General features: G+C 36.0%; 2 protein-coding genes across 5 annotated transcripts in view; one reads left to right on the top strand and one right to left on the bottom strand.

The window, feature by feature from the left end:
- The window catches only part of rsh (Rap GTPase activating protein radish), a 310,270-nt gene that overhangs the window by 129,865 nt on the left and 155,272 nt on the right, over positions 1–25,133 (top strand). The gene's annotated exons all lie outside the window — the stretch shown is intronic.
- On the bottom strand, positions 329–22,101 carry LOC141453387 (snake venom 5'-nucleotidase-like). Its single transcript, XM_074126555.1, has 9 exons — positions 21,633–22,101; positions 15,866–16,069; positions 13,791–13,992; positions 13,458–13,655; positions 12,217–12,371; positions 10,144–10,234; positions 8,968–9,129; positions 6,296–6,499; positions 329–3,066 (listed from the first exon to the last, which is right to left on the bottom strand). Exons 1-9 carry the CDS (start codon positions 21,957–21,959, stop codon positions 2,873–2,875), a joined length of 1,737 nt encoding a protein of 578 aa, XP_073982656.1. The 5' UTR covers positions 21,960–22,101; the 3' UTR covers positions 329–2,872.

The following is a 25,133-nucleotide window of genomic DNA, read 5'->3' as shown; positions in this document are numbered from 1 at the left end:
ATATCTAAGAACAATAATGTTTTTTTGCTCAAGAGAAGATATCTTAGATCTAAGCTTTGAAATTCAAATTTGAATCAAAATCAAGACCCATGAATTTAAAAATACTTAAATTTTTAACGAGCCAATCAAAACTAGATTTTAATTTTTAATATTAGTACAGAAATAGAGTCGCTTAATAGAGACGCGCGTTCTATTTATGGTATATTGTAATTAGTTTGGGCTTTAATTAAAATCATTAGGATTTCAGGATGTAATAATGAACTATTTTACACACACCCCTGGCTATTGTGTGCGCGTGAAAGGTGATCAGGTCATTAATCAAATCATGTACAGAACGCTGAGATTTATTTACAAATACTAATCACAATTATAGGTAATTAATAATCATTAAACACACCATACTGTAAAGTATTAAATTTCTAAAGATGGTAACAATAGGTTATGTACCATAAAACTATACAGTCGCCTCATATATAAGCATTCAAAATTTACTTTTTCAATGGTGTTCTTCCGCAAAGCTAAGATGTATTGTTGGTTTAGTGGGTTCAATTCCACTGGTCTAGGCCTTGGATTTTATTTAATGGTTAATATGAGAAATTTATAGTAAAGTATGTTAGGCGGTTATAGACTAGACCCGCAATGCTAAGATATATTGTTGGTTTAGTGGGTTCGATTCCCCCGGTCTAGGCCTTGTATTTTTATTTAATGGTTAATATGAGAAATTTATAGTAAAGTATGTTAGGCGGTTATAGACTAGACCCGCAAAGCTAAGATGTATTGTTGGTTTAGTGGGTTCAATTCCACTGGTCTAGGCCTTGGATTTTATTTAATGGTCAATATGAGAAATTTATAGTAAAGTATGTTAGGCGGTTGTAGACTAGACCCGCAATGCTAAGATGTATTGTTGGTTTAGTGGGTTCGATTCCCCTTGTCTAGGCCTTGTATTTTTATTTAATGGTTAATATGAGAAATTTATAGTAAAGTATGTGAGGCGGTTATAGACTAGACCCGCAAAGCTAAGATGTATTGTTGGTTTAGTGGGTTCGATTCCCCTGGTCTATGGCCTTGGATTTTATTTAATGGTTAATATGAGAAATTTATAGTAAAGTATGTTAGGCGGTTATAGACTAAACCCGCAAAGCTAAGATGTATTGTTGGTTTAGTGGGTTCGATTCCCCTGGTCTATGGCCTTGGATTTTATTTAATGGTTAATATGAGAAATTTATAGTAAAGTATGTTAGGCGGTTATAGGCTAGACCCGCAAAGCTAAGATGTATTGTTGGTTTAGTGGGTTCGATTCTCAGTCTAGGCCTTTGATTTTATTTAATGGTTAATATGAGAAATTAGCAGTAAAGTATGTTTGTTAGTCGCCTCCGTCCAAGACACCTAATTGGCTGTTGAACGTAAAACCTGCCTGAAAAAATAGGCAATTACTTTTCTGCTTTTCACTTGATAGTAATTCAAAAGTTTGTAAATTCATTAGCAGTTTGTAAATACAATAACCATTAGTTATTTACTTTAGAATTTATTAGGCCATGAAATTGGTCCATCAGTAATTAGTTTTAGTAATTAGTAATTAATTGAATCAGTAATTAGGTTCAATGAGATCAAAGAAATGTAGCGTACCCTACCCTGAATTTATATATTTGAGCATTATTACTGTATGAGTGTATTTCATTGCATAAAATTATAGTATGGTCATCATTGGACGCATTACATTTTATTTAGCATATTCACAAGGGAATAGAAAAACGTAATATTTTGTACATAAAAAAAATCAAGAACAAATCATACAACAGAACATAATTTACATATACATAGTGTAATCTGGTGTATATACATAACAGAGAGAGAGACAAAGATGCTCTGGAAATTTAAAAATAACCGGATATAACAAAAGCCTGTTTTGTTTCCGTTTCTTAATCCGTAGTAAGTTTACCCAGCTCGTTTACCAAAGGTTGCTTTTATCAAGTTCAAACTTTAATTTTAAGTTTATGGTTGAAGCTGATTGTAAAAATCTAGATTTTAAGACTTAGAGATGCTTGCGTCAAAAGGTAATAAAGTTCGTAAAAGCTGATTAGAAAATTAATTATTTAAAGCTGCAAGACTCAGGTTTCTCAAAGGTAAAGCTTCTTAGTCATGGTTTTTAGTACTGGAGATGATGATATGAACTTGAAAGCTTCGTCTAATACGACCTCTATTCTTTGGCAACACTTGTAACCTCTGTTGTTCGAATCAGCGCTAGAAAACTTTTGAAAGATTTAGGCAAGTCTTCTACTTACCTTTATCATGAACATTCCCCAGTACATAGAACAAGAAAAACAATGGGGTGAAATTCATGCTGCAACCGGATGTACAAATTACTCGACGAGAAAGAGATGAACAAGAGATATTGGGCTTGGGTTGGAACGATAAAGGGACATAATTGGGTGTGTTCTGTGCTTCTTCACAGAAATTAAGACATGGCAGCACAAGTCAGAAGATACGTCTTTACAAACGAAGATTTGAATTTGGCACTTCTCGGTCATCTAGTTAAAGACTAAGTCCAGGCACCCTCTGATTACCCATCTCTTCAGGGTCAAGCTTTCAGTATAAAAGAAAGAAATGCCAGGCAAGAAGTTGATACCTGATAATTGTAATTTTACCGTCAACGATACTAGCATCGAATTTTTAACCAATAGATGAGTTCAAATAATGAAAAATAATAATGACCCATATTCCGAAGGATAATCATAATACGTGGTTGTTTACCCTTTTTTAAAATTGCAAAATGAAAAATTTCCCAGGCTTTTGTTACACTCCAGGGTAATCTTAGTTGAGCACAAAAATCGCCACATCTTGTTCTTCCGGTATGCTGGCATGATTACCAAATTCAGAATTTAATCGTTAACCAGGCAACCATGCTGATGATTAAAGTGAAACTGTACGTTGCCATGGATGCAGTAGATTTATGCTCAGCCGGTGGTAATGTCAATTCATTGGGTATAATGATTCTTCCTTCAATTCCAGGATAGATAGGGCTTAACATTTCCAGATAATTAGCCACAATGTGTAAGTCGATTTCCTCTGAAAGAAAGAATCATCAAAAATCAATATTAAATATTGAATATTGTTTAATAAAACAATTTTTTGTGTGCAAAACTTGTATCAATGGTATTGGAAAATTAAGTTCGGTTTTTCCCACATTTATTTGGAAATGGCAGCGATTTTAAATAAAGCAAAGATTTGTCTAGGCAATTTAAGTGGAAAGTTGAGGTTTGCCTAGGCATGAGTTAAAATAGGCTACTGTTTGCTGGCGGGGCTTTATCAGTCGGAGGACGAACCTAACTAAGCTTAACTAGGAACCTCATTGTAACTGCAGACTCTGGGAGAAGAGTCTATGAAGACACCACACTGGAGGACTGCGTTGTAGGGAAAAGGTTTATACCTGCCTTGAATCCTACCAGATTCTCAAATTACTTTGGTACCTTAATTTTTGGTGAAAGAGTTGACCCTTAATAGAGGTGCCAAAATTGATGTTAGAAGGTGAAGTACGCCCCCAGAGCTTCTCTTTGCTATAGTTTCCAGCTCTTTCTTAACTTCTTCCTGGAGGATTTTGGGCCCCGAAACGTCCGGAGGGCTTTTCCTTCAGCTTTCCTCTCAACATTTTTCTTCCATTCAGCCAGCTGAATAAAATGACCGTAGCTGTTTTGCTCGTTTACAGTACCCAGAAGTACCAGCATCAGGGGAACCTGCTTTAGCGAGGGATCTTTTATGTTGCAATCAAAAAAATTTTAGCAATTTGACCGCGTTTCATGAGATCTCGTTTTGGCAATTGGTAATTTCACTTATCCCTAAATTATTTACGTTAATGAAGAATCAAAAGATAACGTTTATCGATAGGAAATAGTGGAAACAAAAAAAAGAGTGCGTTAAAAGTTTTTGGAAGCTGAAGATCACGTCTCTTATCAGTCCTAGCGTAATTTGATTGATCTTCAGATGACAAACCATGTCCGCGAACTAGGCTGAAAGCGGTGATTACATTGAGGTCAGAAATTATCAGGCTACAGATCTTCTTGATGTTAAGCTAACGGAAGCCCATTTTTAATCAACTAAATACAAAACGCATTGCAGCCGTTTTAAGCGGCTACACCGTTACCCTAAACGCCACCTCAACTCTGTGATAAACCTTTATATTTATTTTTTAAGGCCAATAATTGGCCTTAAAAAATAAATTCGCAAAATTAATTCCAACGTACACACCAAACACTAGGGGTTTTTGTTGCAAATACTAGGGGACACCATAGAACTTCTATTTCCAGGCTCTGATCATAGAAGATCATAGAATTTCCCTTCATAGTTGAATCATTATTTACTTGGGAATATCTGTTATCGACAAATGTTCAATATCTCAGGGCACGATCAGTGTGTAAACTTATTCAAGAGTTAATTCAACCTAATGCTAGCTAGTTTGGTTTAAATTTATAGATTTGTAAAGTTCACTTTCCATTAGTTGTATTAAAACTATTTCTAATTAATAATTTAGATTCGTTATTATAATTATATAACATGGCTTCTGTTACATTACCCTACAACTAGAAATTACATATTATCGTATTATTAGTTAATTATAATAATGGCACTGAAATGGTTTACGCGATTTATTAGTTATTCGTAATTAGATAATGATCTCTTGGCGGAGACAGTCTGTCTCATGGTCACAATGGTTAACTGTTCTAGACCGCCTCAAGCCTCTTTTTTTGTTTCACTTCCGCCGCGAAGAACTTATTTAAAATTTTTGAAACCGTAATATCGCCGGAAATTTCTGTTTTAAGATTTCCTGAATTCGAACCCCCCTCCCAAAAAAAATTGACATCAGCCTATGATCTTTGTAAAAAGAATATCTCCTAAACTAGAGGTCTTAGCAGGGAGCTGAAACTTGGAATTGCGTTTTGACGATTTTCGTCGTCTCTGATGCTATAGTGAAAGAGATTTATTGCAGCATCCCATTGAAGGTCTAGTCGCAGGGATGGCGAACCTTTTTGACACGTGGGTCAAATTTTGTTCATTTTTTTTTTTAGTACTAGCTCTTGGGTCACTAATGCCCATTTGCACAAGAGTTAAGTTTAAAAATTTTAAACTGAATATTTTCAAAACTAAACATCTTTAAAATTCAGTTGGCTTAACGGGTAAAACGGGTTCGAAACAAGTGCTCTTTTTACAAACATAACCTGAACAAAACCTTACAAAAGTGTGTTTTATCTGAAGAAAAATCTAAATATGGTTATTTGCTTTGGGTTGTCGATTTTTTTTAACAAACAAAATATGAGTAAAATTATACATTTTATTTGATATTTTGTGAACACTTTTGCTTTATTTCAAATACTACAAAAGCATTTGTCGTCATTTGCATTTTTTAGAACTGTAATGATCAAACTAAAGGTTATAGATAGCATTTAAATTGTTTTTGTGTCAATGCGTGATTGAAAAAAATACAGATAGAATATAAATTATCCACAACAATTAGAAAATCTAAATCAACCCGCGTAAACAAACAAATGGTTGCCTAGCAATTGTGGGTCAGTGAAAAAGCTTGCACGGGTCATTGTCTGACCCGCGGGTCATAGGTTCGCCATCATTGGTCTAGTATGTCGTAGAAATCTCCTTCCTTTTAAGAGGCATCAGAATTTACTCAATAAAAGTTTTTTTTTCTAATATCATCTGAAATTGTGCTTCCTCAAGATTCACAAAAAACTAGTCTCTACAGGCAAGTTCTAGAGAGTGCGAAGAACTGTCAATCAAGAACAAGAATAACTACTGCCACCCACAACGCTACATATCTCTAAGCAATGCTCTCTCCTGATATTCCCCATAATAGCAAAGCTTTACTATGATTAATGGGAATACCTAGTTGTACTGGCCACATTCAGTCCAAGAACCCAAAAGGAATCCCTGGAGATCCAAAGGAGCTGGGACTAATTGAGGGTGAAAGACACCCTCGTTCCGGATACCTTCCTTGAATGGATATTTCCCGCATCAACGCGGGAACTTCTTAAGCACTCTAAAGGAACTCCTCCGTTAAAAAAGCGGGCCTTCCACTAGCTGTTGCCTGAACATTCTTCCACCCTCCAAGAAAGGCTATATTTTCCTCCATTTCCAAGCAAGCCTTAACCAGGAAAGAATAGACTGAATGAAGCCTGATGCCGTAGAGGCTTTTTGCTACGAGCATTTCTAAGAGTTAATGTTCATATTTTTTTTCTCTAAAAACAGATTTTAAACTAAAGATTTATACCAGGATCATGTTGAATATACTCACCATAAACATGCTCATTTTGGGCATCATTTTTAAACATATAATACCCATCGCCTCCATTGGAAACATAGTAAGTGGTCACTACTGAGTATTCTTTGTTGGGATCAATTTCTGAGTAGAATGGGATTGTACAGTTTCCACATCTGGACAACGCTTTCCTCACCACCAGTTTTCCTTGATCACTCTGGGCATATTCCACTTTTAAACCTGGAAGAAAATTTTTCCAAAATATCATAATAAGTTCCCCGTCGAATTGGTTGCCTTAGGGAGAATAAATTCTGCTCTACAATTTTGGTGAGGATATTTTTCTTTTGCATTTAAAGGGCTTATTTATTTCAATAAGTGTCCCTTTGGTGAAAAACTTAAAAGAAAATTGATGAAAAGCTTGATGAAATCGATAGAAACTGTTGTAGGTAATCATCACTAGTCCTCAGCAAACTTCCTTATACTTTGACAATGACTAAAGTTAATGAATTTCAAGTGAAGTTAATGATTACAAATGGAAATGAAGATATCAGCAAAAGTTAACAAAGTACAAAGTTATTAATTTCTTCACAAAGATTTTGTGAATTGTGCTCCGCTTTACTTCAAACTAACATCAGCAATGTAGTGCAATTACACACAACTTCAAAGTAAATTCACCTCCTTTAACAAAACCCCCCTTTCAGTCCCTTAAACTGGGGCTAACCGAGTATTTAAGCGTTTCTCTTGTTACTCTATTACAACCAAGAGTTTTTACTTTGGAATTATTTGTTCGTTCATATTCTTTTTTTGTTTCTTTTTGTTTGATTATTAATTTCATTACAAAAACAATTAGCGTTCAATTTGCTTTTTTCAAACTCAACGATTAAACCACGGTAGCCGAGCGGTTAAAGGCTAGACCCGCAAAGCTAAGATGTATTGTTGGTTTAGTGGGTTCTATTCCCCCGGTCTAGGTCTTGGATTTTATTTAATGGTTAATATGAGAACTTTACAGCAAAGTATGTTAGGCGGTTATAGGCTAGACCCGCAAAGCTAAGATGTATTGTTGGTTTAGTGGGTTCTATTCCCCCGGTCTAGGCCTTGGATTTTATTTTGTGGTTAATATGAGAAATTTATAGTAAAGTATGTTAAGCGGTTATAGGCTAGACCCGCAAAGCTAAGATGTATTGTTGGTTTAGTGGGTTCGATTCTCCCGGTCTAGACCTTGGATTTTATTTAATGGTTAATATGAGAACTTTACAGCAAAGTATGTTAGGCGGTTGTAGGCTAGACTCGCAAAGCTAAGATGTATTGTTGGTTTAGTGGGTTCGATTCTCCCGGTCTAGGCCTTGGATTTTATTTAATGGTTAATAAAAGAAATTTACAGTAAAGTATTTTTGCTAGTCACCTCCGTCCACGACACCTAATTGGTAGTTGGGCGTTAATCCCCGCCTGAAAAAATTGGCGATTACTTTACTTTACTTTTTACTTTAATTTTCTATAAAGATCTTAAATTACGTTCTTACAAGCGAACTACAGGAAAGTAACAAATTGATTCCAGCTTTTCTGGAGTGAACGCCTTCCTGAAATCTTCAAAATCAGCGTAGGAGACTTATATCTATAGGTACAGGTGCATAACCATTAATTTTTACATTCTAGTTCACCTGAGGGAATACATTGCACCCACCTGTAATCTATTAAATTTCCTTAAATGGAAAATTTTGATCTCTTTAATTTATTCATCGAATTGTAAAATATCTTTAGAAATTAATCGTTTTTACAGTTAACTATTTATAATTTGTCGCATTCGTTAGCTTTCCTACGATATATTATCGTTAAATTTACTACTTTAGAGTAGCGATAAATTTAGTTGAGAACTATTTTTAATACTATATCAAAGTAGCTGCACGTTTTTCCTTATATACGTAGGATAACCCTTTTACCTTTAAAGGGCTATTTCAGTAGAATGCACGATCTTATTGGCTGTATAATATTACCATTAAATTAAATCTTCTCTTTTTTTTAATTTAAAATTTAAATTGACCAAGGGGGCCACTTTGCAGGAAAAAATTGTTCAATTTTCACCATTTTTTTAAAAAAATAGTTTTAATAATTTACATTAACTTTGTCTACAAACTATAAGGACTTGAATTTGAACTATTTTTTTCAGGGAACTTAATTCAAGTATGATTCTGGTCGAGGAGTAAAGATTGATATTCTTTTAAGTGCTTGCCATCTTAGGTTCTAAAACGTGTACAGTTTTTATTAGTGTGAAATGTCGAAATTTAAAAAATATTATACTAGAGGAAATAGACGTACCGGAATAGCTTGTTTAGTTTTTCTGGAAATTTAAGGCAAAATAGCCGTATGTTTTCAGTAGAACGTTAGAGATGATTTATTTAAAAAAATATTATTATTATTTTTTATGATTTAAGGCGCGTCAACATCTAAGGTTATTGGCGCCCGGAGCTTTTTTCAGTGCACTACCGGCCTCCGGACAGTGTTCTCCACGTTACAGACAACACTGTCCATCACCGGACCAGTGAGTTGTAAGAAGCTCCTAGGAAGAGAAAAATCTAAGGGTCAGTCAGCAGCTGGATTCAAACCACGGGGACCTCCGCGTGGGAGTCTAGTACGCTAACCGCACAGCTAATCCCTTCCCTTTTAAAAAAAAATATTATAACTTTTTTGGGATTAAGTAGAGCTTTACATACCAGAAACTTGTAGAAATCCACCAAAGCCAGTTTTTCTCGTAACATCATAGCTTTCAACACTTCTTTCGAGAGCTTTCAACAGCGTACTTCCTTTCATTCTCAGGCGAACAAGTTGATTTTCAAATGGTAGTGCAGTCATTAGATCGCTCCATGTTACTGATTCTGGAAAGAGAAAACAAAAAAGAGATAAACATACACGGGTAAGTTCATTGATTTAATCTTCTCTCTATCTTCTACTTAATATTGGCTACTTAGTAGATCTCTTATAAATTACTTAAACTCATCTGACTGAATTTTTCTCACTGTTATTTGAGAATGATAAAGGGCAAGAGATAATACAAATTTATCAAAGTGAAAATACAAATAGATAATGTGGAACGTTATCGTTCTCTCGTTACAGACCAACACTTTCCATCAGTGTGCTGTAATTGTTGTTATTGTTGATTGGAATCGACCCTAAAATTTGTGTAGTTATATATTTTTTTTTTTTTTTACCTATCATATTTCAATATAATGGTAAAACTACTGTTCTGCCAAAAACTACAAAGTTTCGCTCATATAAAGAAAAGTAATCATACATACTGTACCCCAATAATGTACATAACATCTGGAAACATGTTTAAACCTGCAGTATAATATTTAAAGCACAGCCAACTTGCAAGCTGTCCGTTTAAAAGTGCTTGCACTAAATAATTACACACACCCACATATGCGCGGTGCACACAATACTTGAGGCTTGTTAAGTTTGACTTTACGCCTGTTGAATATTTCACTTTCTTCTACCTTTTCGTCTTTTCCTAGTGAACTATTAAAGGTGTTCTACTTTTCCTTAAAGGAGGACAATTAAAGCGGTTGGCCTATTCTGCATACTAAACGTCATTCACTTAGAAAAATTAACTTTTAATTAATTTAGCAAAGAATTAAATTCAACTCCATTAAATAAATTATAAATAGCTTATAAACGCTCTTTAATTTAATGACCATTAAATGCTCAAGCTACGATGTATATTAAATTGATGGCGTCTTATTATTTCAAATTTTCATTTCAACTATAATATTCCACTCCCTAAAAGTGGTTGACAATTTGAAAACGAATTGTTCCAAAAAAAACGATTTCGGATATCGACTTACTTAAGTTTAAATTACATTTCAATTAATTTATGCAAAATAAGGTACCTGTTGGAGCGATGGATGTCCTGATTGCCCCACCGTTGAATACGATGATGGGTGCTTCCGTCCAAGTAATGCCATTGCTGTTTTTAACAACCTAAAAAAAAAAATTTTCTGGTTTTAACGGGAAAATCACTTCCTCTTCAAAAATAATTTTCTAAGTTTTCTAAAGATTTTTATTTTTTTGGGAAATTGTAGATTTTCATCGAGGCTGGGAAGATATCAAGTAAATCTGTACGATTGCAATGCATCCTCTTAAGAGTGGAAAGAAGTAGAAGTAAATCACCAATATCTGTATTGTACAATAGTTTACTGTAACGGGACCGGGACCTACGCTCTCTTTGGATCTAGTATACGAACCCACCCCTACCAGTTCCTTTTTGCGATACAATCTCCTTTGGTCTCAAAAGTTCCCAAAGGTTTCATAGCGCAACCGCTCGATTGTAACACAATCGATCAGCAGATCAGAGGCCGTCTCCTCCTCTTCCTGACACACAATCTACACAACGGTTCCGCAAGGTAATAAGCCCCCCACCTTGCGCAGATGCTTCCTGAACCTAACACGCCCCGTGAATTGGCCTGTAATTTCCCCAAGCCCAGAGACTCTTCGGCTCTTCGTTTACACAGCCAGAGGCATCCATAGTCTTAGTGTGTTCGACACCCCCAGGACACATCTACCCAGTTCTTTTTTCTTTTCATGTTCTCTGTGCAGATCCACTCTCTGTGAGCCGCACGAACTGTTGCATCCTTGGCCATTCCCAGAACAGTTTCCAAGCCAATGAAAGGAGTGTTAGCTCCCGTTCTTGGGCCAGCTAATCGGCTATTTCATTCCCCCCTTAATCCTTCACATGACCCGGCACCCATTCCAGCTAAACTTTCTTGTGCCAAGCCAGTTGTTCCAGGTTGTATAGTATATACTTATAATACATATTATACTATTGTGTATAGATTTTGTTAAAATCGATTTATTTATATAATTACCAAACAATTCGGCTAGTGGCTAGGGACCTTCTCTTATGATGTAACGATGTACTTTAAAGAATAATTTTTTGTGGTAACTTGATGATTTTGTTGAATATCAAGGTGCGGTCTTGAATATAAAAACCAATTTTGTTTACTTTATACCAACGTTTCGGTAATTTTAACTATCTTCTTCTAACTGTTTCAACAGTTATGATGTTATAGCTCAACATTAAACTACGCAAACATTTTAACTAGATACCCTGAAGAATGAAGGTAATAAAATTACCGAAACGTTGGATATAAAGTAAACAAAATTTGTTTTTGTATTTATGACCGCACCTTGATATTCCCCAAAATCATCTATCAAAAACGGTCGGAAAAAAAACCCCAAACCAAAACCATCATTTTATGGTAACCATATTCTGGTGACCATAATTTAGCAGTTATATATATAAAGGCATTTAGAATATTTGTCTTTATTGTTTGTTTTATGCATTCCTTTATCATCTGAATTACTAAAAGTGTGATGTGTTGCGTGTTATCGTATGTAGTTTTGGCGCTTTTTCATTCTTTAAATTATCTGCTGTTAAGTGTGTTTAATAGATAAGTTATTTGTTCAGTTCTTGAAGTTAATTTTAAAAATTGTTATGCCCATTTTTATTACATCATTGATTACATTTTTAATTATCTATGGAGAACTTTTGCGCAAAAATAAATCTGACAAAACAAACTTGCGAAGAATACGAGTGCAAGATGGGACAAGAATTGGCAATACGATTTTAGGCTTAACGGTGGGTGTAAGAGCAGAGTTAATCTGGAAAAGCTCAGCTAAGGTGGTTAAGGGACATGTTAGTTGAATGTCAAGTTTTAAGAAAAACGAAACTCACCTTCCAAGTAAGAGAGGGGGGGAAGTAGGAAACTTTAGGGGAAGCTCTCCCAAAAAAAATATAGGGAAGAACTCCTAAGGGAGACGTTTAAGAAAGGATAATGGACTGGGAGTGGAAGAAGAAGAAGGCAACAACTGGCAGAAGATCAGGACAATTTGATTTGTCTGTACAGCAATCAAATCAGGGAGGTTATGTAGCCAAAGAAGAACAACAGGAAACTAGAACTTACAAAATGTGTGATTGCGTCTGTGACGAAATTTCCAAAATTACATTCTTTGAGACGACACAGACCATCCAAGAAGACTTTCGCTGCACCAATTTTCAACTCCAGTTTTCCGTCTAACTTGGATTTCCATATCAGTATTTCACTTTCCACATTTGGTTCTGAAATATTTGTTTGTTTGTTTTTTAAGATTAACAATTTTTTTTTCTAATTTATTGAAAAAGCAGTTTTGTGCGTTAAAATACCCTTTTTTTTAAGTCCTAATAAGTAAATACTCCTAATAAGTAAATAGGAGGTGAATGAGATGAATTGGAGCGGGAAGAGCAGGAGGAGAGAAACTACCCAGCGTTAGCACTCTCTAGATGAGAGAGGGGAATGGTGAGGAGGAGAATATGAGTAGGAGAGAGGAGAGATTTAGTTCTTCAGACTGTAAGGAAGTCGCGGGGCCACTGGCGATTCAGTCGGCGAGGAGTATTAGGGATGTCAGAGGAGGCAAGAGACTGTACAAGGGGATTGGAGCAACTAGAGAGAGCAGTAAGGAATTTTTGGTATTTAGTCTTGGCGAGTTGGTCTATGAAGGGAATATTGAGGTCGGTGTGAAAGGGTGAGGTTAGTCACTAGTAGAAAGGAGCGTCCAGCTATCTGTCGGCAGGAGTTTTGACTGAAATGTCCTGTACTGTCCGTATGTTCTGTAGGTTTGGGCTGAACCCCACAGCTCTAGTCCTTTAAGGCTGGAACCATAGTGGAGCGGCGAGCAAAGCGGCAATGATAGCGAAGAGCGAAGCGGCGAAATCAAACACAAGTTAACATATGGGACCGCGCATAGTGGCGAGCAAAGCGAAGATAGAGCAACTCTATCTATTTCTAGTTTTTGTTTTTGCCGCTTTGCTCTTCGCTATCATCGCCGCTTTGCGCGCCGCTCCACTATGTTTCCAGCCTAAGTCCACATAGGTTTTGAGAATAGTGTTGTATGTTAGGCGTTTGAGTTCAATGGGTAATTTGGAGCGTCGTCCAAGTAGTCCTGTAAAGCAGTTTCGCACGTTTCGTCATTGCCTTGGCCTTTTAAGTCTAGTGTGTGGGTTCCACATGATTCTTTTTGTCTATGTAGAGCCCAAGGTAGCGCACCCAGATCTGTACCAAGGAAGAGGATTGCTGTTGAAGAGGACCAGGTAGACAGGAGCCCCGCCGGAGAGTAAACGTGGCAAGCTGGCATTTCTGTGGGTCCAATTTAAAAAAAAAAAAATTACCTTTAGCAACAGCAGAATTGAGCAAAATTGGATTTCCCTTAGCGGTGACCAATTCATATTTATCATCCCAAACTAAGTCCAATTTTCCTAGGTACTTAGTGTATCCATACGCTTGAACAACAGGTACCTTTTTACCGGAATGTTGTTCTATCATCAGTGGATATCCACCATAAGGTACCTCTATATCCGGTGGTGTTCCTGGAATAAAGCAGAGGATCTTTTTTTCTTTTTATCGGAAATCTGGTGAAAAGCCTCTCATGACTTTCATTTATGGTACATTTATGGTTTTAACTAACCAAGAACTTTATCCATAACTGCGTACAATTGGCTCACCTGTGTATAAGAATGTATCTGTATGTCCGCCAACAACTAAATCAACTTCTGATACTTTTTTGGCAATCTCTACATCTTTCTTTATGCCGGAATGGCCCACGGCAAATATCAAATCGGCTCCATCAAGTTTAGCAATTTCTGCATATTTTTTTATAGAATCTATTTCATCGAAAAATGTTACATTTCCTGTGGACGCAAGAAACTGCGCGTTGGCGCATTTTCAATTATTTTAAATTTGATTTGAAATTTTTTAGGAGATCAACAAAAATGAAATAGTTGTCTGCAAGATAGATATTAAGACACAAGGATATTTTTAACTGATTCAGGATTGTTTACATATTTAGAACTCTACGTTCATGCTAGAAAGCTTCCCGTACAAGGTCAAAAAATGTAAGAGTTGTTCCCCTTAATAAAAGACATAGCTTCCGGCACCGCATGATAGCGCCCTCAGACAAGCTTATGGTGGGGACATCAAGTTAAGACTGGATAGCAGAAGAGCAGTCTTCCCGATTGTAAAAAACCTTTTTCTTAACGAGGCTTTGTACAGCCATTACAAGCGTATAGAAACCCTTTTGAAGCACAACAGCGTTCAAAGTTGAAACTGAAACTTTACAACTTCACAGAGATTACTGTGAGAAGACAGCATCTCTTCACTCTGTATCATTTTTCCTTTTTCATTTTTTAACCAGACCATCCACAAAGATCTTAATGTTCCTTTTATACGCGACTTTATCACATCCCTGGTTATAAGTAAAGTAAAGTAAAGCAATTGCCTATTATTTCAGGCGGTCTTTACGTCCCAACTATCAAATTAGGTGTCGTGGACGGAGGTGACTAGCAAACATACTTTACTATAAATTTCTCATATTAACCATTAAATAAAATCCAAGGCCTAGACTAGGAGAAATCAAACCCACTAAACCAACAATACATCTTAGCTTTGCGGGTCTAGCCTATAACCGCCTAACATACTTTACTATAAATTTCTCATATTAACCATTAAATAAAATCCAAGGCCTAAACATCGGGAATCGAACCCACTAAACCAACAATACATCTTAGCATTTCGGGTTTAGCCTATAGCCGCCTAACATACTTTACTATAAATTTCTCAAATTAACCATTAAATAAAATTCAAGGCTTAGACCTGGGGAATCGAACCCACTAAACCAACAATACATCTTAGCATTGTGGGTCTAGCCTATAACTGCCTAACATACTTTACTATAAATTTCTCAAATTAACCATTAAATAAAATTCAAGGCTTAGACCAGGGGAATCGAACCCACTAAACCAACAATTCATCTTAGCTTTGCGGGTCTAGCCTATAACTGCCTAACATACTTTACTATAAATTTCTCAAATTAACCATTAAATAAAATTCAAGGCTTAGACCTGGGGAATCGAACCCACTAAACCAACAATACATCTTAGCATTGCGGGTCTAGCCTATAACTGCCTAACATACTTTACTATAAATTTCTCATATTAACCATTAAATAAAATTCAAGGCTTAGACCAGGGGAATCGAACCCACTAAACCAACAATACATCTTAGCATTGCGGGTCTCGCCTCTTGACCGCTCGGCTACCGTGGCGCCTACATCCCGATTTATAACTCACAATCTAAATTCTCTTTTCCCTAAATTAGTTAGAATCTACTATTTGCAAATTTATTTAGTTTAATTTTAGTAAGTTACCAGAAATGGAATTACGAATTCCAAATTCTGTTCTAAATTCTACTCAATATACTTAATACTTTTCAGTATTACGTCACAATTTGAATTAATGATTAGTACTAAACGTTAACTCATTTATCATGTTCATAAAGCAATTTTTCTTTAACGTCATTTCATCGATATCTGCATAAACAACTATCGATCAATGGTATACGTGCAAACGCTAGATCATAGTAGACTTAACGCAGCATAGAATGCACCTGTTGAATTCTCCATGAAAATCTGATAAACCACAATTATTGAACATTGATAAAAAAAAAAAAAAAAATTAGGTTTCTTTGTACAAAATTTAAAGAATTTGGAATTTTTTGTTAATTTATCGGTTAAAATTCTTACTTTTGTGTCCGGAGTAAGATATCCAATCACACCAATCTTTACACCATCAACGGTTAACATATGCCATGGTTTTAATGCTGTATGGATGGTTAAAGCTGGTGCGGCACTTGTATTTAGATTGCACGTCACTACAGGTATTTCGATTTGTTGCAGGAATGGCACTAGTCCAGATACGCCATTATCAAATTCATGATTTCCTAGAGACTGAAAAAAAAAACAGAAAAAAAGATGGATTAGATGATTTACATCACTGCATGGCTGCTGAAATAATAGCGGTTGAATAGGATTAGTTAATTTTTAAGTTTTTAGTAATTATGTTTCAGTTAACGAGATCTGCCATTAAATAGATCTAGTGAGCCTGTTCTTTTCTTGTTGCTAGTAGATCCTACAGCATTCCAAGATCATGAAAGGGAAGTTCTAGTAAGAGCGGTGGCAGTTGTTCTTAAAGTCCTCCCTAGACTTTGGCCCAAAATAAAATAGGACGGAAGTTATTACTGAGGATATATTCCGCTCTAGAACCAGGCTCTCCAGAGCGTTCCAGGTAGGTGAGAAGTGAACAGTTAGGACTGAAGATGGCTTTCTCATGTTAGGGGAACTAAGACTTCTGGGGGGATGTACTAAATAGAGAAGGTAGTAAATAGATTTCCCGCAAAGTCCTGTTCAGCTACAATTTGAAGATGGGTAACCCTTAAATAGAAACTAGAAAGGTTTCTATACCACCATTCATGGCAAGACTCTCTTAAGGATAAACCCAGGAAAGCAGGGAGCTAATAATAAAAAATAACCACTTCATAGGACCGGAAACAACCCTTCTCCCTCAAGAGTGGATATATATATTCTCCAATTCCTGTTAACTACACAGCCCGCCTGTGGAAGCTGACAGTGCTGTCAGTCCACACTGGGAGATAGCTCAAACTTAGCTGCAGAAAATCCCTAAATCAGAAATATCTCTTAAAAGTTTTGTCGGAGAGCTGTACCCTAAAAGTCGCATTTAAGCCATTAAATTAATACGTAAGTAAAATCCTAAATTTGAAGAAAAGAGGAAGTGCTGCTTTCCTGAATAAATTGTTTTTAGCGGATGTTTCTTTTCTTTTCTTTTTTTTTGGCTCAAAACAGTTTACAGAAGATTTCTTAACGGAAATAACTAGTAAGAGATAGTCGTTGTGAGTTATTAACAATACTTTATTTGTCTGAACTTTAAACTGACAATGGCACAAATAATGGCCACATAATATAGGTGATAGATATTAAAACTAAAGTGAGTATAACCTTGAATGAAATAGAAATGATGCCATTAAAAAATTATTAAATTATATTCACGACGTAAATATTGGAGGTTAAACATTAGTCTTTTTAATATTTTTTTTTTTTTTTTTTTTTTTTTTAATTTGTTTATTTATTTTGCAACTGTATGCAGTACAATAAGCAAAAGTGATGAGTGAAAAGGGATGGCACAAATACACATGCACGTATATGCATATCCATACACATACGCGCACATGCATGTGCACCAAGGGCGTGATTGGAGTGAACGACGACCATCCAGTGATGGAAGCCGTTAGTTCGCCAGATTGGCAAGCTTACACAGCAACCATCCTAGGAGGTCGGCGTTGTGTTGAGATGGTCGCGTGGCCACCGCCGCTTTAGTCTGCGTTGAGGATTAGAAGGAAGTGTTGTGGTAGACATGTTGTGAATCAGAAGGTTGTAGTGACCGTGTAGATTTGAATGGAGTTTTGTGTATCGAGTTTGGGCTATTTCAGAAACGAGAGGAATATTGAGATCAGAGTGTATAGTATGATTGGAGACGTAGAAGGGAGCGTTAACTATTGTTCTTAGAATTTTAGATTGTAAGGTCTGAAGTCGGTTGATGTTCGATTTTTTGGCGCTTCCGTAAAGTTGTATTCCGTACGTCCATATTGGGGCAAGTAGAGCGGTATATAGTGTTCGTTTGTTTGTCAGGGTCAGTTTTGATCGTTTGTCGAGTAGTCTTTTCAACATTTTATACCTCAGATTGAGGTCAGTTCGTTTGAGTCTCGTGTGTGGGTTCCATGTTAGTCGTTTGTCAAGATGTAGTCCGAGATATCGTACTTGGTTAGTCATTGGTATGGAAGTATTGTGGAAGGAGAGAGGAGGGAGAGTTTTCTTGTTTAAGGTAAATACTATGTATTTAGATTTCATTTCATTCACTTTGATTCTCCACTTTTGCAGCCAAGGCTCTAGAAGATTGAGATTAATATTTAAAAAAATGATAATAATCTATCTCAAATATTATTTACCCAGATGTTCTTCATTTAACAGCAACAAAAATTTTTAATTTTAATTGATTTTATTGGATCAGCAATAAAACAAAAAAATCGATTGCTGAAAATTGACGCTTTTTTGTCTTAAAAGTAATTAAGCAATTATCATTAAATTGATTTATTTATTTATTTTGTCATTAAAGTTGATTATTTTACTTTTAAAACTACGCTTCAAGTGGAATGAAAATGTACCTCTCCCTTCATTTTGCTCCGGAATATACTTTTACAAAGTAAAAGTAAAGTAATCGCCTATTTTTTCAGGCGGGGCTTTACGTCCAACTACCAATTAGGTGTCGTGGACGGAGGCGTCTAGCAAACATACTTTACTGTAAATTTCTTTTATTAACCATTAAATTAAATCCAAGGCCTAGACCTGGGGAAATCGAACCCACTAAACCAACAATACATCTTAGCTTTGCGGGTCTAGCCTATAACCGCCTAACGTACTTTACTATAAATTTCTCATATTAACTATTAAATGAAATCCAAGGCCTAGACCAGGGGAATCGAACCCACTAAACCAACAATACATCTTAGCTTTGCGGGTCTAGCCTATAACCGCCCTAACATACTTTACTATAAATTTCTCATATTAACCATTAAATAGAATCCAAGGCCTAGACCAGGGGAATCGAACCCACTAAACCAACAATAAATCCTAGCTTAGCGGGTCTAGCCCATAACCGCTCGGCTACCGTGGCGCCTCACTTTTACATTTGTTATTAGAAACTATTTCTCAAAATAGAGACCTTTTGGGGGGGGTTTCCAGAAGGATAGCTACCATAACAACTCATTTGAAATAACATTCTAGAAAAGGAAAGGATTAGTGGGTTATAGTGTAATGGATTCCCAACTAGAAGACACCCCGTTCGAATCCAAGTAGCTGGCCCTTGTAGAGTTTTCTAGGAGCTACTTTACGTACAGCTCACTAACAGGTAATGAACACTGTTAAACGGTAACGAGAGTACACTGTCCAAAAGCAGGCAGTGCTCTCGAAAAAAAAAAGCTTAGGGGCTCTAAAGAACTCAAATGTTGATGCGCCCTAAATTAGGGAAAATAAAATAAACCAGAGGAAAAGCCTTTCCCCCAAAAATCGGCCAAAAATTGGAAAAACAAATTTTCACCTAAGCATTATACTAAATAAATTAGTTTTTTTTTTTTTTTTTTTGAGAAAATCCAGGAAAACTTGAAAAACAGATTTTTTTTGTGGATTTTTCACATTCACATTCAAATTTTCTATCAAATTCGAAATTTTTAGCTTACATAAACATTTAAACTGTCATGTAGAACAATTATTGTTCAAAATTGTACGAAGAAAAAAAAAGGGTAATTTTGAGGAGCACCCCACTTTAACAATTTTTTTCCTCTTTCTCCATAAAAGATAAAATTCCTAAATTTTCTTTAAAATCATGAATACATCCTCGTTTATAGAATAGTTTTTTTTTCTTAGATCTTAGATCAAATAGATTTCGACAAACGTTCTTGTACAAGAATAAGGCATAAGCGTTGTACAATTATACAGTAATGTCTAACCACCAAATTTCTATGCCTAAACTATTCTAAAATTAATTAAAAAGTCCAATATAGTAATAGATCGAAAAATTATAAGCAATGTGTTTCACAAAGTATCAAGAAAATTGGTAAAATATTTTCGTGAAAATTAACTACTAATTTTTTTTTTAAAATATTTTATTGTAATTTACCACTGCAACAGCTGTTGCATCAAGCAAATATGGTGAAAGAAAAAAGAAATAACAGGAAATCATGAGTGGAGAAGGCACCCAGTGGTGTCACTCCAGTAACGTGCTTTGCTCTCACGATAAGAGTAGATCACGAGGGCCATCTTCTCTTCAATCTCCTTAGAGGATTACCTGGTAATGTGGAGGAAGATAGGTGTTCTATGAAGAGAGGGGGTTACGATGAGCTGCTGTATAGTGGAATGAAATTTTAAGAAAACGAGTTTTTAGCAAGATCTAATAATGAAAGGGATTTTGAGGTCATTATGGATAGTGGTGAGGTTAGATACATAGAACGGAGCGTTAAGAGGTTTTCGTAGTATTTTTGGACTGTAATGTCTGTAGTTGGAACGCTTAGTCGATCCCCTTACTTCGATGACGTATGGCCAAATAGGTCGCAGTAACAACGGGTATAAAAGTCTTTTGTTATGTAGGTTTTGTTTCGAACGTTTGTTAAGTAGTTCTGGCGAGAAGTTTTATAGCGTGTGGTTCAGTTTCTTGTCTTTTCGAGTCTAGTCTGTGGGATTCCATGTCAACCGTTTGCTTCTAGGTGCAGAACAATTAAATTGAAAAAATTTTATTAAAAAGAAAGTTCTGAAACGTCATAACATACACTTCCTGTGAATTAAATGAATACGACAGATACGAGGGTCGTTTGAAAAGTCCGTGCAAAAATAAAAACTACTTAATTTTTTGGGGTAAACCTTTTTTATTTTTCAATATAGTCTCCTTTTAGGCTTATACACTTCGTCCAACGCTGCTCTAGTTTGTTGATCCCTTCCGAATAATAGGATTTGTCCAAGTCTGAAAAATAGCCATTCGTTTCTGCAATCACCTCCTCGTTTGAATAAAAAAAATTTTTCCCGCCAGCCATTTCTTCATATTGGGGAACAAATAGTAGTCCGAGAGAGCCAAGTCTGGAGAATAGGGGGGGATGTGAAACGAGTTGGAACCCTATTTCCATTAATTTTGCGACCACAACTGCTGAGGTGTGAGCTGGTGCGTTGTCGTGATGGAAAAGGACTTTTTTGTGGGCCAATCGTGGGCGTTTTTCTTGCAGCTCGGTTTTTTCAAACGGTCCAATAACGATGAATAATATGCACCTGTAATAGTTTTACCCTTTTCCAGATAGTCGATGAGGATTATTCCTTGCGAATCCCAAAAGACAGTCGCTATAATCTTTCCGGCCGAAGGAACGGTCTTCGCCTTTTTTGGCGCAGATTCCCCCCTTGGTAACCCATTGTTTAGATTGTTCTTAGTGTAGTGATGTATCCAAGTTTCATCCACAGTGACGAAACGACGCTTAAAGTCATGCGGATTCTTCTGGAACAGCTGCAAACCGTCCTTGTAACACTTCACACGATTTCGTTTTTGGTCAAGCGTGAGAAAATCACTCGACTTCCTCGATTCAAACGAATACCAAACACAAAGAAATAGACCGATCTGGCTGAAACTTGGTGTGTGTTCTTCCTAGAGATGCTACTAACTAAACATAACCTCGATACGCGCCAGTAGTGCTATCTCTCTGTCTGACTTTGCACGGACTTTTCAAAACGACCCACGTATTTGTGCGGACCATAAAACTGGATATACTTTCGGCAAACACTCTTTTTTTTGGAAATTCTACATAATCACTATACTTCCTCTTATCTTGGTAAGAGAAAGGAGAGGAAACATAAATCACAACTTCCGGAAGTAATCAATAATAAAATAACATTAACAAATACTCACCATTACATCAATGCCCAACATACGCAACAATGGTACCAATATTTCCCATTTAAAGTACGTAAACAATGGTGAACCTTGGTAATTATCGCCAGCGTTTAAAAACAGAGTATTCTTCGTGATAGCCTTAATACGACGAACTTCGTAAGCTACTCGGGCGAAACCGCCATAACAAGATTCCTTTATGTTACATTTACTGGTGGTACGACTGATTTCCTCTATACGAGAATGCATATCGTTTGTATGTAAAACGGTTAACTTGAAATCAGCTTTTAATGTGACGATTGTCGTGAAAATTGTATAAAAACATATAATTAATTTTAGATACATTTTTTTTTTTTGAATTTAAAAATAACAGTCCATTAATTAATAATTTTTTGTGTTGTTAACTACAAATTTAAGCACCAAATTTAACTAATTTACGTACACAGCGCGCAACAACATTCTTTCCACTAACAACTATTTTTTAACACTGAATTTAAATAATAGAAACATGAGGATAAATAGTTTTACTGCGCATGCGTTAAATATACTTTTTTTCTCATAATAAATTACGTAACGTCGCTATTAAACAGTTCACTCATTAAATCGTGGTTCGATCGAGAGAGTTTCATGGAGGGAGCTGTTAGCGTTGTTTCGAATTATATAACTAAAGATCGACTATTTTAAGGAATAAAATAAAAATTAAAAAAAAAATCCAATATCACAAACCTGTAATTATGTACTTGCCTCACAAATTCCTGAATTTAATTTTGTTTGTCTCTCTTTCCTCGTTCGTAGTCCGATTTTTTTGATATTGAATATTTAAAAATAGTTATTTATTTAACAAGTGTGGAAAGTAGTACTTTTCCTCACGCGAGGCAGGGTTTGCACGCATGAGCGAGTGAAGCGAGGCGAGTGCAAGTGCAAATTGCCGAGTGTGAGGAAAATACTTTACACTAGAGTTAAATATTATATTTTTTCTGCAACCATTTATTAACTAATAAAATTAGAAATTTCATTTTTACAGTCTATAAAAAGTAATTTATTTATTATAAACATTTATTGTTATATTACAATTATTTACATTACTTACGTATTTACATTACTTATTACATTTTCTGCTGTTTCTTTTATTGATGGAGGAGTGTTTTCTAAACAGGAATCACTAGAATCCATTTTAAATTTCTATAAGGTAACACTGTAACCTTTTTAACTGTTATAATTAAAAATATCTAATTATTTATTAAAATATTATTTTTATTTCTATATTCCTTTCAATTTTTATTTTATTTTTTAATATTCGTTTTTTAATTATTTAAATAAAATAAATTTAAATAAACTTATTACTTACGGATTTCTCTTAAAACGGCTGAAGAGTTGGACAATGCAGTAGAACATTTAACCACTTCTATACAGACTTCTGTCTGGGAATCCTCGACTCATTCTGTAGCACAACGAACTCACATGACTAACATACCATTATACATTCGGACACTCATCACGGATAAAAGGCGTGCGAGAGCGAAATGGCAACGCACCCGCTATCCATCTGACAAACGAGAATTCAACAGACTGACTCACCTACTTAGAAACCAACTTAGACAACTAAAAGAAGAACGCTTTGAAGAATACACTTCATCTCTATCGACTGAAGACAAGTCTCTATGGACAGCCACAAAAAGGATCCTTTCATACAAGTCAGTAGCATCTCCACTTCGTCGTGATGACGGCTCGTGGGCCTCCTCTGACGAAGATAAAGCTTCCCTATTTGCATCTTATCTAACTTCTGTCTTTACTCCTCACTCTGAATTAGTCAATCCTCAGTTCCAAGAATCGCTCTTAAAAGATCTTGATACTCCTCTTCCTCTCTCGCTTCCTCCAAAGCCATTCACCCCTTCAGAGGTTAAACATATTATTAGATACCTTCCTTTAAAAAAAGCACCCGGTTTTGATCTCGTTACTCCAACCATCCTTCGAAAACTTCCTAAAAAAGCTCTAGTTTTACTCACCTCAATCTACAACGCCACTCTCCGCACCACCTACTTTCCGCTACTATGGAAATTTTCCATTATACTTCCGATACCTAAGCCAAATAAACCTTCACAACTCCCGACGTCACATCGTCCCATTAGCTTACTGTCAGGGCTAGGAAAAATTCTTGAAAAACTCCTGCTAAAACGTATTCTTCCAATAATTGAATCTAATGACATTCTCCCGGATCACCAATTTGGATTCAGGCGACAGCACTCCACCATACAGCAGTGCCATCGAGTTGTAGATGTAATCTCCACCTCCCTTGAGAAGAAGGAGTGTTGTTCTGGGGTGTTCCTTGATGTGAAGCAGGCTTTCGATCGGGTGTGGCACACTGGACTTCTCTGGAAGCTCAAGACCATCCTTCCAGCCACCTATTTCCTCATTTTGAAATCTTACTTGACTGACAGACATTTTAGAGTGAAGGTAGGAACTATTCTTTCTCCATTCAGCCATGCTGACGCTGGAGTTCCGCAAGGCAGCATACTAGGCCCCATTCTGTACACAATCTACTCCTCAGACATACCTACTCATCCTCAAACTACTCTTCTCACCTATGCTGACGATACTGCCATCTTATCTACTGACAAAGACCCAATAATAGCTCATAGAAACCTTCAGACTCACCTCACCTCCTTAGAAAATTGGTTCAAAAAATGGGCTGTCAAACTGAACGAAACTAAATCTCAAAATATCACCTTCACTCTTCGACGCATCACTCTTCCTCCTGTCTTTTACAATCTTATTCCTTTACCTGCTGTCAACGTAGTCCGCTACCTTGGGCTTTACCTTGACAGAAGACTCACATGGAACCCTCATACTCGACTTAAGATAACAGAACTCAACAGACGCTTCCAACAACTGAAAAGACTATTTAGACAACAGATCAAAACTCACTCTGGACAACAAAAGTCTAATATATGTAAGTATACTAAAGCCAGTCTGGGCTTACGGCATCGAACTGTGGGGTTCAACCAAACGCTCAAATCTGCAAAGAAACCAGTCCTTGCAATCTAAAATTCTTCGCTCTATAGTAAACGCTCCTTTCTACATCACCAATCAAACCATTCACACAGACTTGAACATTCCTTTCGTCACACAAGTTGCAAAAACACGTTACAGAAAATTCCATCTTAACATTCAAACACATCACAATCCACTTGTACAACATCTATCTTCAAGAACATTTCCAGACAACACTTCCAGACGTCTTAAAAGACAGTGGCCTCGCGATCTCCTCTCTGATGAAGAGAGTCAGTAGAAAGTAAATTGTTTTTCGGAGTGTTACCGCTGGGTAACTTCTCCACTCTTTTATTCTGTTATTTATAGTTATCATTGTTGCTTATAACGCAAAATGCGTTGATTGTAACTAAATAAATGATTAAAAAAAATAAAAAAAAAATAAATAAATAAACTTATTAAAGTTTTACAGAAAATATTTATGTTAATAACAAAACTTCTTATATCAAGGAAGCACAATAAAGTTTTTCC

Source organism: Rhodnius prolixus, unplaced genomic scaffold (assembly GCF_049639745.1).
Source record: "Rhodnius prolixus isolate KJV_2025 unplaced genomic scaffold, Rpr scaffold_3, whole genome shotgun sequence".
Taxonomy (NCBI): domain Eukaryota; kingdom Metazoa; phylum Arthropoda; class Insecta; order Hemiptera; family Reduviidae; genus Rhodnius; species Rhodnius prolixus.
The sequence above is the reverse complement of the archived record's forward strand: the minus strand, read 5'-3'. Positions and strand labels throughout refer to the sequence as shown.

Excerpts from the sequence above, each read along its gene's own strand:
- LOC141453387 (XM_074126555.1), bottom strand. The coding sequence starts at position 21,959 with ATGTATCTAAAATTAATTATATGTTTTTATACAATTTTCACGACAATC. Across the intron at positions 12,372-13,457 it reads CAATTCTGCTGTTGCTAAAG|AACCAAATGTGGAAAGTGAA; the intron begins GTAATTTTTTTT and ends CAAATATTTCAG. Across the intron at positions 3,067-6,295 it reads CCAAAATGAGCATGTTTATG|AGGAAATCGACTTACACATT; the intron begins GTGAGTATATTC and ends TCTTTCTTTCAG.